Below are 15,850 nucleotides of genomic sequence, written 5' to 3'. Positions count from 1 at the left end.
CTAAATAATCCCAGTTCCCTCAGCCTCTCCTCATAAGTCATGTGCTCCAGCCCCCTAATCATTTTTGTTGCCCTCCCCTGGACTCTTTCCAATTTTTCCACATCCTTCTTGTAGTGTGGGGCCCAAAACTGGACACAGTACTCCAGATGAGGCCTCACCAATTTCAAATACAGAGGAATGATCACATCCCTTGATCTGCTGGCAATGCCCCTACTTATACAACCCAAAATGCCATTAGCCTTCTTGGCAACAATGGCACACTGTTGACTCATGTCCAGCTTCTCATCCATTGTAACCCCTGGGTCCTTTTCTGCAGAACTGCTGCCTAGCCATTCGGTCCCTAATCTGTAACAGTGCATGGGATTCTTCCTTCCTAAATGCAGGACTCTGCACTTGTCCTTGTTGAACCACATCAGGTTTCTTTTGGCCCAAGCCTCTAATTTGTCTAGGTCCCTCTGTATCCTATCCCTACCCTCCAGTGTATCTACTACTCCTCCAAGTTGAGTGTCATCTGCGAACTTGCTGAGGGTGCAGTCCATGCCATCGCATTAGTAAAGTGTGCGCTCCAGCCTTTGCATGCTGTCAGGAAGGGTTAAACTCTGCCCTCCAAACAGCTGAAAGCTCAGGGGGTTGTGAAAACAGAGCCACTTTTTGTCTGCCTCGCCAGAGGCTGCAGCCAGGTATTCAAGACACGCAGCTCTGGGTTTGCTTTTCTCCTTATAGCAGGAGTAGAGGTGACAGCTTAAACTATGATTTGGGGGCCTCACAGCACAGAAAAACCTCCGCTGCAGATACCTTAATGCAGCGTAAGTGCCTGAATCAGCACCGCTGGGAACTGCTCGGTGCATCCGTAAGAAGGGGCTGGCTTTAGCTATGGCTGCAAGAAGCATCTTCTGTAGAGTCACATTTTTAGAACACAGGTTACCTGATCGCCGGAGAGGAAACAGTGGGCCCCCCCCAGCCCCTTTCTCTCCGCCTATGTTGTTACTGCACCTACAGGGCTGAGCAAGCCACCGCCCTTGAAAGCACTGGCAGGCCTGCGGGAGGGAGGGGGGAGGGTGCCTCTGCAGCAGGATCACAGCAGGTGGAGCAGGACACATACACCACATGGCCTCAAAACACAGGGTAAAGTGAGGCTAAACAAGGCTCCAAAGGTGGCGCAGAAAGAACCGTGCCGTAGTGACTGCCCCTGCCCCGTTCTGAAGCGCGAGGAAGGCGCTTGCAGTAAAGGTTCTCAGTTGCCTACAGCACTGATGTGCTTGGGAACTGGAACTGCCAGCCCCAAGCATTCAAAAAATCCCGAGTCAGCTCGCAAGAAACCATCTGATTTTTGTAAAGTCATTAATGCAGGGTGCTTTGTGTTTTCATTCTGGTTTCTGGGCCTGTGGGTTACTGGCCCATCCCACTTCCCACACAACCCTCTGGGCTAGAAGCCTCTTAAAACAAAAAAAACCAAAAAAATCCCTCCCCCCCCCGATTCTCATCTAGTCACTTGATATGCTTGCTCTTTATAAATATATCAGAGGGATTAATATTAGGGAGGGAGAGGAATTATTTAAGCTTAGTACCAATGTGGACACAAGAACAAATGGATATAAACTGGACACGAGGAAGTTTAGACTTGAAATTAGACGAAGGTTTCTAACCATTAGAGGAGCGAAGTTCTGGAACAGCCTTCCAAGGGGAGTAGGGGGGGCAGAAGCCATATCTGGCTTTAAGACTAAGCTTGATAAGTTTATGGAAGGGATGGTATGATGGGATAGCCTAATTTTGGCAATTGATCTTTGATTATCAGCAGGTAAGTATGCCCAGTGGCCTGTGATGGGATGGGATCTGAATTACTGCAGAGAATTCTTTCCTGAGTGCTGGCTGGTGAGTCTTGCCCACATGCTCAGGGTTTAGCTGGAGTTAGGAATGGCTGGGCTCAGCCCTGGCACAAATCAAGCACAGGGGTTCCTTGGCATGAAGCCCATTGCTGGGCATAAACCCTGCTGATTTGGATACCAAATACCTGAGGGTAGATCTCCTCTCGCCCCATCCAATACCGAGGCAACCTGGACCTATTAAACTGCTAGGTCAAGAGGTAATGGGACCTTCCCACGGAGAGCTCCTTGTCTCATGCTTGGAGCGGCAGGGCCTGGCTTTGATGGCATCCAGGCACCAGCTGTGTCCCCTAAGGACAGAGTAGAAAAGGCCAGACTAGAGCTGAGGACTATTTGAAGAGCAGAGGTGTGCTGAAATCCCATCCTGATCCCAGTTTCATGGGAATTTTGCATGAGCTTTAATCTGTGTCACTGGTGCCCAGGCAGGAGCAAGTGTTAGATAAATACAGTGTGATTCATGTGGAACTTGTTGCCAAGACATGTTGTAAAGGCCAAAACTAGGTTCAAAAAAGAACTAGATCAGTTTGTGGAGGACAGGTCCACCAATGCCTATCGGCCAGGATGATGAGGAGCAAAACCCCATGCTCTGGGTGTCCCAAAACCTGAATTGGGAATGGACAATAGGGGATGATGGATCACTTGATGATTCCCTGTTCTGTTCACTCCCTCTGGGGCCCCTGGCATTGGCCACTGTCAGACGACAGGACACTGGCCTAGCTGGACCTTTTCTCTGACCCAGTCTGGCTGTTCTTATGTGCTGGGCAAACACTACATCAAACAACAATACTGTACAGTTACGCATGCCTTCCCTCCCCAGGTTTAGCAAGAAGCTGGTCCTGCAGGAAACACTCATTTTTCTCTCATCCTTTTTGTCCACCTCTGCCAGAAAGCAAACCAACCCACCCTCGGGGCGATGAGAGGGGCAGCGCGTGAGTGCTGCAGGGGAAAGCAGTGGGTAGACCAAAGCTCCCTGTCCCTTGCAGCTGACCCCTCTATCTTCCCATACTCCCGAATGTATGGACTGTCCCCGCCTTGTTTCTAAGACCGTGGGCAGCAGAGCCCTGTTACCTTCCTTCCCGTCTGAAAGAGGCACAGCAGCAGGGCTTAGGGGAGGGGCAGGGAAATTGCCACGTTTCCTGGTCTGCCAGCGCTGGAAAAAGACAGAGCTCTGGGACTGCAGGCAGCAAAGGAGGCCAGTAAGTGATGGTGGTAGAGTGGGGCACTGCTCTGGCAAGCTGATCCTACCCTGAGCGCTTGGGCTGCTGACTTTAGAAAGAGTTTAGGTGCCTATTCCTTAGGGCACAGTGACATCTTGTGACAGGTGCTAGAATATACACCACAGTACAGGACCTGCACACATAAGAATGACCAGAGACTGGAGGTCCATCTCCCACTGCAGTCACTAGGAGATGCTTCAGAAGAAGGTGCAAGAAATGCTGCAGGGGCACATGTGTTATATCCTGCCCTCTCCCCTAGGGAAGTTTTTCCTGGGCTCCCCCCCGAGAGCTAGCTCGTGGCTGGCTCATGCTCTCCAGCAGGAAGATTTAAGTCTTTGGAAGATCTCAGAAAAGAGCAGGGGGAAGCAGGCTTTGAACCGTAAAGCCACGTTGCAGTCTCACCCCCTTGCACACATTTATATGTGAACCAAACCAAACTCCTGGGCTCGATTCCATAAACAGGAGCATTTTATTGGCTGCGCCCCATAGGGCTGTAGATAGAAAAGTTTCAGGTTCAAATTACGGCTCCCCTTCAAAGCTGGTGTCGGAAGCATCCCCATCCAAACTATCCCCTAAGTCTTCATCTAAAATCAAGGCATAGTTGAGGTCATACTTGAACAAGGGGTTGTGAGCCGTACGCTCAGGCCAGGGCCCTGGGTTATGATGAGAAATCTCCAGGGTATCTCGGTTCAGGGTCCAGAGGAAGGAGTAAATAGCAAGAGCCATGAGGACAAAAGAGATTAAAAACCCTCCGATGAAGCCAGAAGCCACCGGATTGATCCATTCAAAGAGGCTCCTGTTGTACGGAGGGAGTGGTTTCCTTTCGATGATGAGGTCGATGTCACCCCAGCCTGCCTGCATCAATCCACTCTCCCTGCGGGATTTCCCACCAGCGCGCCGAGCTCTGCTGTGCTCGTTCGTCTCTCCATATTTCTCATCCTCCTCCAGCAGGAGCGAGGAGGTCAGATGTTCCACCCCCTTGTGATATTCTTCCACGTTCCTCTTCAGCTCGAGGTTCTTGTCCTGGTTCACGTTCTTGCCCAGCTCCTGGGAGATGTCAGGGCGCCCAATCTGGCGGAGGGCTCGGGAGAGACGATCCCAGTACACTGCATCTCCTTCTGCCTCGAGCCACTGGGTCAGGACATCTTTGCACTGTTCTGTGCTGACGATGTCTCGCCGGTGGCGGGAGAGGATTGGGTTCTTCACTTCGGAGAGTCGCTCCAGCTCCTCCTCTATGTTCTCCTCAGGGCCGGTGATCTGAGTGTAGAACTCATGACATTCCTCCGGGGAAAGGAGCTCAGATATTCGGCCCATCATGTGCACTCCTATGTCATCAGCTGCCGTATCCTCACATGAGCCACACGTAACCAGCAAGAGAAGTCCGATTCCTATGGTCTCAAACATCACAGAAGAACAGGGACCAGAGCCCTGAGCAGAGAGAATATCAGTACAGGATAAGGAGTTCTGGGGCTAGACCCCTGTAGGAGATCGACTCAGCATCCCAACGCCACGTCCACCCACACAAAAAGGGGCACACTCACCCAGCATGTGTTCTGCCTGTGGACTCACGTCTCCCGGGCGAGTTTCTTCACCACTGGGCTACAGTCACTCACACTCTCTCGCTGCCCCAACGAGCATTCAAGTACGCCCGCCAGGGGAAACTTAGGGACTAACAACGTTAGGCAGCAGCTGAGCAGGGGTTTTGAGCACCTACATTTTGGATTGAGGCACCTAAGTCTTTGCAGATCCAGCCCCTGCACTCCTGAGTTTAACAAAAATACATGAGCGAGGACGGTCACTGGGCTACTCAATGAGCGCTTCTACGGGCAAGGTTCTGAGGGTCTTGAACAGCGACCCTTCTCCTAGCACGGCCTGCCATGACCACAGCATCAGCTCATGGGACTGTACAAATACTGGCTCCGAATGTGCCAGGTGGTCCGGCCCCGGTTCCTGGCTCGGCCAGCATAAAATGGTCGGCTCCAAGACAGAGTCCCAGTCAGCAGTGCCCTACACAGGCCCTGGCACTGTGGGCTTGCATTTGTATCCCGATGTGTTACAGCGGTGTGTGTGTGTGGGGGGGAGAATGTAAAGGAGTGTAATTAGTAATAAGTAGTTACCAGATCAGCTCCCTGCTCAGCTGGTGGGGAACGTGGCTCCATGTGGAATTTAGAACCTGGAGCGTAAAGCCTGATGTCACAGGGCAGGGCGTTCAGAATGATCCCCCGGTTGGGGGGGGGGGGAAGGTAGAGGGACAGGATTTCAAGAGCTAGGAGTAAAACACCCAAGAGTCCTCCACCCCTGTCCACTGCTCTCAGCACCACCCCATGCTCCTTCCCCAAATCAGGGGGTGTGCACACGCATGTTCATTTTCGGATCCCAGACTGGTGCAGAACAAAGAGAAGATCTGCAACAGTTGGAGAAAAGCTGCCGTTGAGTGGAGCATCTGTGTGTAGTTTAATCTTCCTTAGCTCAAAGTCACAGGGCTTATGCCACAAGGTGGCAACACAGCTCCAGAAAAGAATATTTCTGCCAGGCTCTGTGTGCTCTACAAAACAAGTGATAATTCTAGTTCTCACCCGGCCCCTGAGAAGGTCTCTAACTCAGCACTGTACTTGTTTATCAGGTGGTGAAAGAAAAGTGACTCAGTAAATCTGTGGCAGAGCTAGGAACGGAACCCAGGAGTCCTGGCTCCAACCCTCTATCTCAACCACAAAACCTCACACAGACAAGTAGGGTGGGAAACTCTAGAGGTCAATGTAATCTGGAGATCAGATTATCCTTTAAAACTCTATTTGACTCCCGGAGAAAGTCAAGAAAAACCACAGCAGATTTCAGAGGCGTAAATACGATCTAGTTGTCAGAGCACAGGGCCTGGGAGCCAGGGCTCCTGGGATCTCTGATCCCCACCCGGGAAGTAGGTAAGGGGCTTACCGATCACTTCTCCCAGCTCTAGGGGAGGACATAGTAGTTGTGCACCGGTAATAGTTTTGCACAGGAAGTGAGGGATACCTTATACAACTGATGCTTCAAGGGGAGTTTTTGGGGGCAAAGTATAATTATTTATGGTGGAATGCAGCCAGGACACCAAAGTTTCAATCTCAGAAAGCACAATGGGATCTTTAGGAACCATGAATTGCTAGGATCTTGGTTTAAAAACCCCACCCCAAGGACTTGGATGAAAGCCAGAGCCCTGCCTCAGAACAGCTCCTGCTGTCACCATGCTGATGTATGGGTTTGATATGGACAGAGAAGGGCTTCACCTATTCCTAGGAGTCACCAAACCCCCTTTCTGGCAGTGACTCAGCTGCTCTGGGGGGCTCCCATGAAGATTCTGACCTCGTGTTGCCCAAGGGAGGCTCTCAGCACAAGGCAGCATGAGCCAAGGGAAATTATTGTTGTCTTGAATACACGAATGGGTTAATCAGGCTTGAAATTTAAGAGAAATGAAGAAAAGGCTCTTTAAAAATGTAGTGCCATTTCATACTCAAGGACAATCTAACAACCCTCCCGGACTTTGTTTCCCAAATGGAATCATTTTATTGGTTCTGCTTCTTCTAGCAAAAGCTCCAGGATGTTCCAGTTTTCAAACTCTTCTTCAAATCTGTCCTTGTCTGACACATCTTCACCTCTCGGCATCCAAAATATCCTCCCTGTCGACATTGAAAATACGGTTCCGAGGCCACTGGTGCCATGCGGGAGCAAGGCACTGGGTATGTAAAGTTCAGCAATGAAGACTTACTGGTCTGAGATCCAAAAAGTGAGGTAAAGAGCAAGAAGCCAGAGGGGCAAACCTGAGAAAAATCCTCTGAGGAAGCCATGAGTCACAGGACCTATACATTTATACCGATCCATTTTGTAAGGAGAGAGCAGCTTCTGTCAGTGAAGAGATCTTTGCCCCGCAGCTTGTCCTGCAGGATTTCCTCCCCGGCACTCTGAGCTCTGCTGCACTGGCTTTTCTCTCAATATTTCTTATCCTCCAGCCGCACTGAATAGGTCAGAAGTTCCTCTTTTGCTCGAGGGTCTCAACCTGATTCAAGTGCTTACTTAGATCCCTGAAGATGTCAGGGCTTCCAGTCTGGTAGGGAGGTGGTTCCTGTACTTCCATCTCGAGCCATTGTATTAGGACCGATTTGCACTCCTTTGTGCTGATAATGTCTTGCTGGTGGCAGGACGATCTGTGTTCATCTCCCCAGATCATTGCTTCAGTTCCTTCTTGGGGCTGGTGATCTGAGCGGTGACTGAATTATGCCAAAGCCCCATGGTGTTTGTGGTCAGGCCAAAGGCAAAATAGAAAAACGCACCTTTCAGGATTGTACACTGCTAAATGCTGTACCAGATACAGAGCAAACTTGATTACCGTTTGGGCAACTGATTCTTGTAAGCAGATATACTGGGAAACCAATTCGCACAGACAGAATTGTTAACAAGTAAGGTAAATTGCTTTGCTAGCTGAACTAGAGGCATTTCGGCTCACAAGCAAGATATATTACTCAAAGCATGGGGGCTGTTAATGTAGCTATAAGTGTGATTTTTAAATATGTTATCAAAATAAGGAAGTAAATGAGTATAGTGCATTGTATTTAGGCTTGGCAGAATTCAGTTTTTATTTTTATCAATTAAATCTTCACAGCTGCCCAGAATTTGGGGTTTTAAGCATTTCTTCCCCTGCCACCCCCACCCCCAATTTTTATTTAAATTTTCCCAATCCTAGGAAATTACAGGGGGTATCAGCCAATGATTTAATGACAGCAGATGTTGAGATTCAAGAAGTTAAAGTTTTAACCGTTAAAAACACAAAATTGTCAGCATCACATGTAAACATCTTTAAATCATACTCCACGTTCTCAAGCAGCATTATCTTTCTTTGCCGGATTTCGATTATTGATGGAAAATTTGTCAGTGTGTATGTGGATGCTAAAATCAAATTCTATTGACAAAAATCAAATCCCTCCAAGCCTAATTATATTTTAGAATACTGGATTAGAACACTAAAACTGTACTAGTTAGGGGCTCCAACCTTTGCATGACCCTTTCTCTGTATACAGCAGAAGAATAAGAAATACATTCAACTCTCTCATCTTTAGATATTCTGCTACTATTGACACTCTGGTCTTACAAATTTGTATGGAGCCAGATAAGAGAAAGGTAAGGTTAGAATGTTCGCCAATGTCATATGTTTTATATAACCAATACAACTCTCAGTTAAGGTCCTCCAAAATGCTTTTTACTTACATTACATTGTTTAACCAAGGCGAAATGTGAAATATAATCTCAGTGTTCAGAAACATTCCAAAGAAGAACAAACAATTTTGCTGATGCTTAGCTAACATACCCTATGCACCAAGCTATAGCTGACGCAGGAGGTCTCTAAGGCTTTGGTGACTTTTGGAATGCAATGGTCTAAATGAGATGATAAACTAGTTACAAGTTTACTACAGGGTGCGTGCTAGCCTTGTAAAAGGTTTGCAAAACCATATCACAGATAATAGACAAGAAGTAATGCAAAGAAATAGTGAAACCCCTATTCCCAGTACCTACAGAAGCAGAGTGCTGCTCAGATTTTGAGAGACAGCTGACCAACTGCATTCTACCTCCCAGACAGGTGGTAATGTATAGTTTTTTCCTTCACAGTACTGGGTACCCTCACTGTTCTGCCAGAGGGGAGAAGGAAGCTCTCTAAGAGCCATGGCACTACTGCAGAATAGTCAGGGCACAAGCACAACCTCACCATGTCCCCTCTTTCCTAGCAGCTTCTTGTTGGGTCTGCTCTGCAGCTGGTGTATAAGGCCCCTGCTCTTGGGATAGTCTTTGGTGTAGGGGGCCAAAGTGGTTGCAGTGGAGGGATGAACTCCCGCCGCTGTCTTATCGCCTCCTGATCCAGATGCACCACTATAGCTCTGCATGCTTGTGATGTTACTTCCCGGAGCCGCCCTGCTCCCTTTTAGATCCAGGGAGAGGGCACTGCCATCCAAGAGACGTTTCCCCACATCTCCTTCAGGGCCCTAGAATTAGACATCTTGCTGCAGACAAAGCTCTGCGATTCTGACCAGTTTCCAGGTCAACCCAGGCCAAATTTGGTTGGTTTGAACTCAAAGTTCAAACCAGGCCCCAGAGACTGAACCTAGAAGCTCAGACCTACATGAAATGAAAAGACTTCACGTGAACCAAAACAGCTGATAATATTTCCCTATATCTTCTCCAATGGCCTCAGGTCCCAGCCTGAATCAGAAGAGGAAATGCTAAGGCACTGTATGAAATAACTGGACATGGGTCCCCAGTATGTAAAGTTCAGACCCAGAGTCAAACTTTAGTGAGTAGAGGGTAGAAAAGGGTTTCAGAGCCAAGGTTTTGGTTCAGATCCAATACATAAAATAAAGTGATTCAGGCCAGGCAGAAAATGCTTGATCAACTTGAATTTCAAAACTACTCACACGAGTCCTGTTTTAACCATTGTTTTTAATTACTGGCATTAGAATCATAGAATATCAGGGTGGGAAGGGACCTCAGGAGGTCATGTAGTCCAACCCCCTGCTCAAAGCAGGACTAATCCGCAACTAAATCATCCCAGCCAGGGCTTTGTCAAGCCGGGCCTTAAAAACCTCCAAGGAAGGACATTCCACCACCTCCCTAGGTAACCCATTCCAGTGCTTCACCAGCCTCCTATTGAAAAAGTTTTTCCTAATATCCAACCTAAAACTCCCTGCTGCAACTTAAGACCATTACTCCTTGTTCTGTCATCAGGTACCACTGAGAACTGTTTAGATTCATTTTCTTTGGAACCCCCTTTCAGGTAGTTGAAGGCTGCTATCAAATCCCCCCTCGTTCTTCTCTTCTGCAGACTAAACAATCCCAGTTCCCTCAGCCTCTCCTCATAAATCATGTGCTCCAGTCCCCTAATCATTTTCATTGCCCTCCCCTGGACTCTTTCCAATTTTTCCACATTTTTCTTTTAGTGTGGGGCCCAAAACTGGACACAGTACTCCAGATGAGGCCTCACCAATGCCTCATATAGAGGGGAATGATCACGTCCCTCGATCTGCTGGCAATGCCCCTACTTATACAGCCCAAAATGCCATTAGTCTTCTTGGCAACAAGGGCACACTGTTGACTCATATCCAGCTTTTCATCCACTGTAACTCCTAGGTCCTTTTCTGCAGAACTGCTGCCTAGCCACTCGGTCCCTAGTCTGTAGCAGTGCATGGGATTCTTCCGTCCTAAGTGCAGGATTCTACATTTGTCCTTGTTGAGCCTCATCAGGTTTCTTTTGGCCCAATCCTCTAATTTGTCTAGGTCCCTCTGTATCCTATCCCTACCCTCCAGTGTATCTACCACTCCTCCCAGTTTAGTGTCATTGCAAACTTGCTGAGGGTGCAATCCACACCATCCTCCAGATCATTAATGAAGATATTGAACAAAACCGGCCCCAGGACCGACCCTTTGGGCACTTCCCTTGATACCGGCACTTATTGAGCCCAATGATCTAGCCAGCTTTCTATCCACCTTATAGTCCATTCATCCAGCCCATACTACTTTAACTTGCTGGCAAGAATACTGTGAGAGATCGTATCAAAAGCTTTGCTAAAGTCAAGGAATAACACGTCCACTGCTTTCCCCTCATCTGCAGAGTCAGTTATCTCATCATAGAAAGCAATTAGGTTAGTCAGGCATGACTTGCCCTTGGTGAATCCATGCTGACTGTTCCTGATCACTTTCCTCTCCTCTTAGTGCTTTAGAATTGATTCCTAGAGGACCTGCTCTATGATTTTTCCAGGGACTGAGGTGAGGCTGACTTGCCTGTAATTCCCCAGATCCTCCTCCTTCCCTTTTTTAAAAGGTGAGCACTACATTAGCCTTTTTCCAGTCATCCGGGACCTCCCCTGATTGCCATGAAGTTTTCCAAGATAATGGCCAGTGGCTCTGCAATTGCATCCGCCAACTGCTTTAGCACCCTTAGATGCAGCACATCTGGCCCCACGGACTTGGGCTCGTCCAGCTTTAGCATCAACTACACCTTGATTAGTATTTACTTCTTGGATCAGTATTTTGATCAGTCAATGAACATATGTGGTTACGTTATGATCCAACAGGGAAGCCAGAGCATGGTATCAGAGAGTTCAGTGTGATGTCACTTGCTCTTGAACTAGTCATGTTCTGGAGCATGCATGATATGAAGAGCCTGGCGTCTGTTCCTCAGCCCTGGTCCATTATATTCCTGTCAAACTTGTTCTCCAGGCAAAAACAATGCATCAGGCTCAGGGGGCAGATTTTCAAGTGTTTCTCACCCACAACTGGAGTCAGATTTTCAGAAGTGCTCAGCATCCAACAGTGCCCACTGTAACGCTTTGGGAAAATCTGCCCTTAAGAGCTGATCTAAGCTCTTTTGAAAATCTGGCTCCAATTGTGGGTGCCAAGCACTTGAAAAATCTGACCTGGTGTCTCCAGAGACTTAACAGCAAGTTTCCCTGTCAGCAACAATGTTGACCCCAGATCATGAACAAGGCTCCACTAATTCCTTGGTATGCAAAGCAGGAGTATTTTCCAGCCAGCAGCATCTTTAAAAAAGGACTACAGAATCCTACAATATAGCGTACAAGAGTGAGACTGTAGTGTTTTGGGTGATAATATTTTAATTCTCTCACACACACACGCTCAGAATGAGCCAAGAATACACAAGATGAATCTCAGCAGATCGGCACTGAGCTTGTTCCATAAATCAGGACCACACAGAGAGCCTGTCTCTATTACAGAAAGCAAAACTACCCTGTGGCTCTCATGCTAGATACTTTGTGCCTAATGATCGGTCTTGGACTTAGGAGATATATGAAAACCTAGTAGCTTGAACGGCTGGCAGTTCAGTTATGATCCACAGCTGTCTCAAGGTGAGAGAGAGACAGTAAGCCCCACTGAAACGGGAGATGTGGTCACTTGCACACTTAGAAGGGCAATGCGCTGTTATAATTACTCAGACATTTGTTCAACCTACGTTGCCCCCGATGAATAACCCACTACCTGCTGGGCCTGTTTTAAGCCCAGCACACCTCTCAGGATCTGGCCCTTAGACACTTTTTCTGAGGAGTTTGACTGTCTCTGCCCTCCTGCATGGTAGCCAGAGGATTTCCTGTCTGTGTGAAGGGAACGCACTTTCCTATTGTCCTGCTGGGTCCTATCACACACACAGGGACTTGGTTTCAGAATGGAAACCCGTTTTAGCTACTGCCTGGCTAGGGAACAAAAACAAACATTCCCTGCTTGTGGCTGAGGAGGGAGGCACCTGAAATCCAACACTCACTCCCTGTATTTCCACTCAGATCCCAGTCAGGAGATTAACAAGGAGCAGGAGGGGATAGGGAAGCGACTCACACTATGTATCTGTCCCAGCACCAAGGTGGCTGGGGTTGAATTAGATCTGGGAGCTTCAGCAACAACATCGGGGTCTGGATACTAAAATTCACACTCCAAGCAGATGAAGTTTCCTGGAAAAAACTGCACCAAAATCCTCCTCTGCAGGAGGGAGACAACCTGCTTCCTACTTTCTGCTGAATTTATAAACTCTGCCACCTTGCTTTCGCATAGTGTATGAATTATTGCAGTAGCCCCTTAAGGCCCCAATGGAGGATCAAGGCCTTGTTGTGCAAGGTGCTGTACACATTTGGAACAAAGGGACAGTGGATCCCCAAAGAGAGTGTCCATGCTAAGGATGAGGTGAGACAATACAGTAACGCCACACTCCCAGCCCCGGCAACACTTATCTGAATTAATTTGGGGTCACACTTTGTTCAATTTACAAGTGGTTTTTAAAGGGTTAATAAATGGATTAGTAGATGTTATAAATGTAAGTAGATGGTTACAAGCAACCTATAGGGTTCTATAACCATTGATTATTCATTAAAATATCCATTCGTCATTTATTAACCCTTTATGAAGTATTTATCAAATGGATCCTTAATATAAAGTGTGACTGAATTTTGAATCCTGCCTGTTACATTCAGCCAATTGAGTCTTTAGCACTTAGTTCTTGAATAAGCCTTCAGGGTAGGCAAGGTTTTTTAGTTGGTGGAGGGCAGACACAGCATGCTCTGCATTGCGTGGTACGGACACAATCACCATGCTGAGGAGCAGTGTCATGGGGCCAGATCCCATATGCTTTACAGACATCATGCCAATAACGACGAGAAGAGGTGAGCAACGTATACCAGCCTGTTTCTGCACAGAATCGCTTCGCGTGCTGTGTATGACTAGATCACTTTGCTATGGGGGGAGGGGCAATTGTATAAACTAGCATATCAGTTGCTTAAATTCATAACTTTGCTAGACACTATAAAAATCATGGTCTTAATAAAGACACAGGATTTATGGAACTTTACAACAATCTGTAACCCACCGACCCTCCTTTTTGTCCTGTGACTCCAGACATGTTAAAGGCTCACTTCACCTCTAATGGCCCCCTGGAACATGTGCTGACTATGTGCTAAGCGATCTGTTCCATCTTGTATTTAGCTGCAACGCTGTGGACAAGTCGACACCTAAAATGCTGCATGCACGTGGCTGCACTGATGTAGCGCTTAAATGAAGACCTGTGAGAGGCGCAGTAGCTATGTTGACGGGAGAAGCTCTCCTGCTGACAGAGCACTGTCTACACTGGGGGTTAGACTGGTCTAACTGCATCACTCAGGGGTGTGGATTTTTCACACCTCTGTGTAGCTCAAATGCTTGTGTCCCTCACCAACACAAGTTGGTCCAATAAAAGATGTTGCCTCACCCACTTGGTCTCTTAATCCTTTTGCACAAGTGTTTGGATACAAAAGTTCCTAGGTTCAAACTCTGCTGACAGCTCAGAGCGTGAGTGCGTACAGATACACCACACTCAACTCCCATCAGTTATTTCTATCACTGCTTGAAGTAGTAAGATGTTGAGGGAAAGGGGAGAGAGGGTAGAAAGTCAGCAAGAGACTTTGCTGCTCCAGTGCATGCAGCTGGAGATCAGACTGCAGCAGGCAATGTTCAGAAGATCTCAGGGACTTCAGTTCACAGAGGGCATGACTATGTTGCAGTTAGACACCCGCTGCTGGCCTGTGCCAGCTGCCTCAGGCTAAGAGGCTGTTTAATTGCTGTGTAGACATTCAGGTTTGGGCTTCAGCCCAAGGTCTGGAACCCTCACACTTTGCAAGGTCCTTGAGCCCAGGCTCCAGCCCAACCATCTACACCACAATTAAACAGCCTCTTAGCCCAAGCCAGCTGGCATGGACCAGCTGTGGGTTTTTAATTGCGGTGTAGACATACCCTGAGAGGTTTAGCTCAGGTCACACAGACCCTGCCCAGACTGTCAACATCCAGAGGCTTCCTGCTTGATTTTCATTAGTATTAATGAGAATATTACAAGGCTGTCAAAGGGCTACATCCATTCCAAGTCCGTTAACACTAATTTGATGGAAACGCTAATAAAATGTCATGAGGAAATTTTCCCTCCCTCCACCTCTCTCTTTTCAGTCCCTATTATTTTAATGGACATTGTAAATACTGTAGGTGCCATTATTAATAAAGATAGCCCACTAATTAAACTTGCCCCTCCCCCTCATCAACTCTTGAACCTCTGCCACCAGCAGCTGCTCAGAGAAACACTTCATTGTTTAACAGGGTGAAGCACCTCAAGACTATAATGGCTCTTACATGGCTGAAAAAGTAACATGAGCATCCCTCCAAATTTTCTACAAGGGCACTCAAAAGACAGAAGGGATCTGGGGATTGTAGCATCAATCCATACCAAGTTACTCCAGACACACCGAACTGTCTGCAGCAACCCAGGTGGACGTAGTTTCTGATCTGGTTCCTACTCAATGAAGGGGCCTCTCCATAATACTACATACTTGAGAGGTGAGCATCTTAACCACAAAGCCAGGCTTCCTCTCTGCTTGGGCTGATACCAAGCCTTCTGAAGATAGAGAACAGTCCTGAATCCTTACGTTTGGCTCTGCTCTACCAGAAACGGAAGCTGGGGCCCCGTTTGAGCAGAAGCAGGAATAGACTCATTTGAACTGCAATAACTAAGGGCTTGTCTATGCTGCACCGCCCTGTGAACGACGAGTGTGTGAACTGCAGACCACCCTGAAGTCCTGGGCTCTAGTTGCCCCCACGTGGACGCTGCTGGCGGAAACTAAAAGGGACCTAGTTCACGTTAACACATTTCTGTTTGAAACTGGGCCCTGCTCTACCCATAATATGCAGCTCAACATAGATTTGTTACTCAGGGGGTGTGAAAACTCCACTCCCATGAGCCAACCTAACCCACTGTCTGGACACAGCTAGACTGGAAGACATTTTTGGTCATCGACCTAGCTACTGCTGCTCGGGGAGATATGTTACCTACAACAATGGAAAAACCCCTGTTGTGGATCTAGGAAGCATCTACCCTACCGCATGACAGCACCACAGCTGCAGCTGTGCCACTGTAGCACCCACAGTGTGGACAGGCCCTATGGCATCTTGTTAACCTTAAAAAATAAAAATAATCATTGGTGGGCTCAAACTGCTCTTTGCTAACCCTGCCTCCTCCCATGCACAGGCCTGACGACACAGCAAAGCTAGCCATTGGCTCAGCACGTTACAGTGGTGAGCGGGAACAAAATGAGGAAACCAGCTTCTGCTTACAAAAGTTCACCTTCAATATCTGGCATTCCTGGGTCCCCACTGCAGTCATGAGCGCTAGCTGCATTGTCTCATGCTAGTGAAATGTTTCTGCTGATCAATTGCTCG

The 15,850-nt window shown here is 47.7% G+C and overlaps 1 protein-coding gene across 1 annotated transcript; it reads right to left on the bottom strand.

The window, feature by feature from the left end:
* Positions 1-3,619: 3,619 nt before the first annotated feature.
* On the bottom strand, positions 3,620-5,259 carry TMDD1 (transmembrane and death domain 1). The gene is made up of 2 exons (XM_050925068.1): positions 5,218-5,259; positions 3,620-4,528 (listed from the first exon to the last, which is right to left on the bottom strand). Exons 1-2 carry the CDS (start codon positions 5,257-5,259, stop codon positions 3,620-3,622), a joined length of 951 nt encoding a protein of 316 aa, XP_050781025.1.
* Between the last annotated feature and the right edge of the window lie 10,591 nt (positions 5,260-15,850).

The sequence above is a fragment of the Gopherus flavomarginatus genome, chromosome 16, assembly GCF_025201925.1.
Source record: "Gopherus flavomarginatus isolate rGopFla2 chromosome 16, rGopFla2.mat.asm, whole genome shotgun sequence".
NCBI classification, from domain to species: domain Eukaryota; kingdom Metazoa; phylum Chordata; order Testudines; family Testudinidae; genus Gopherus; species Gopherus flavomarginatus.
The sequence above is the reverse complement of the archived record's forward strand: the minus strand, read 5'-3'. Positions and strand labels throughout refer to the sequence as shown.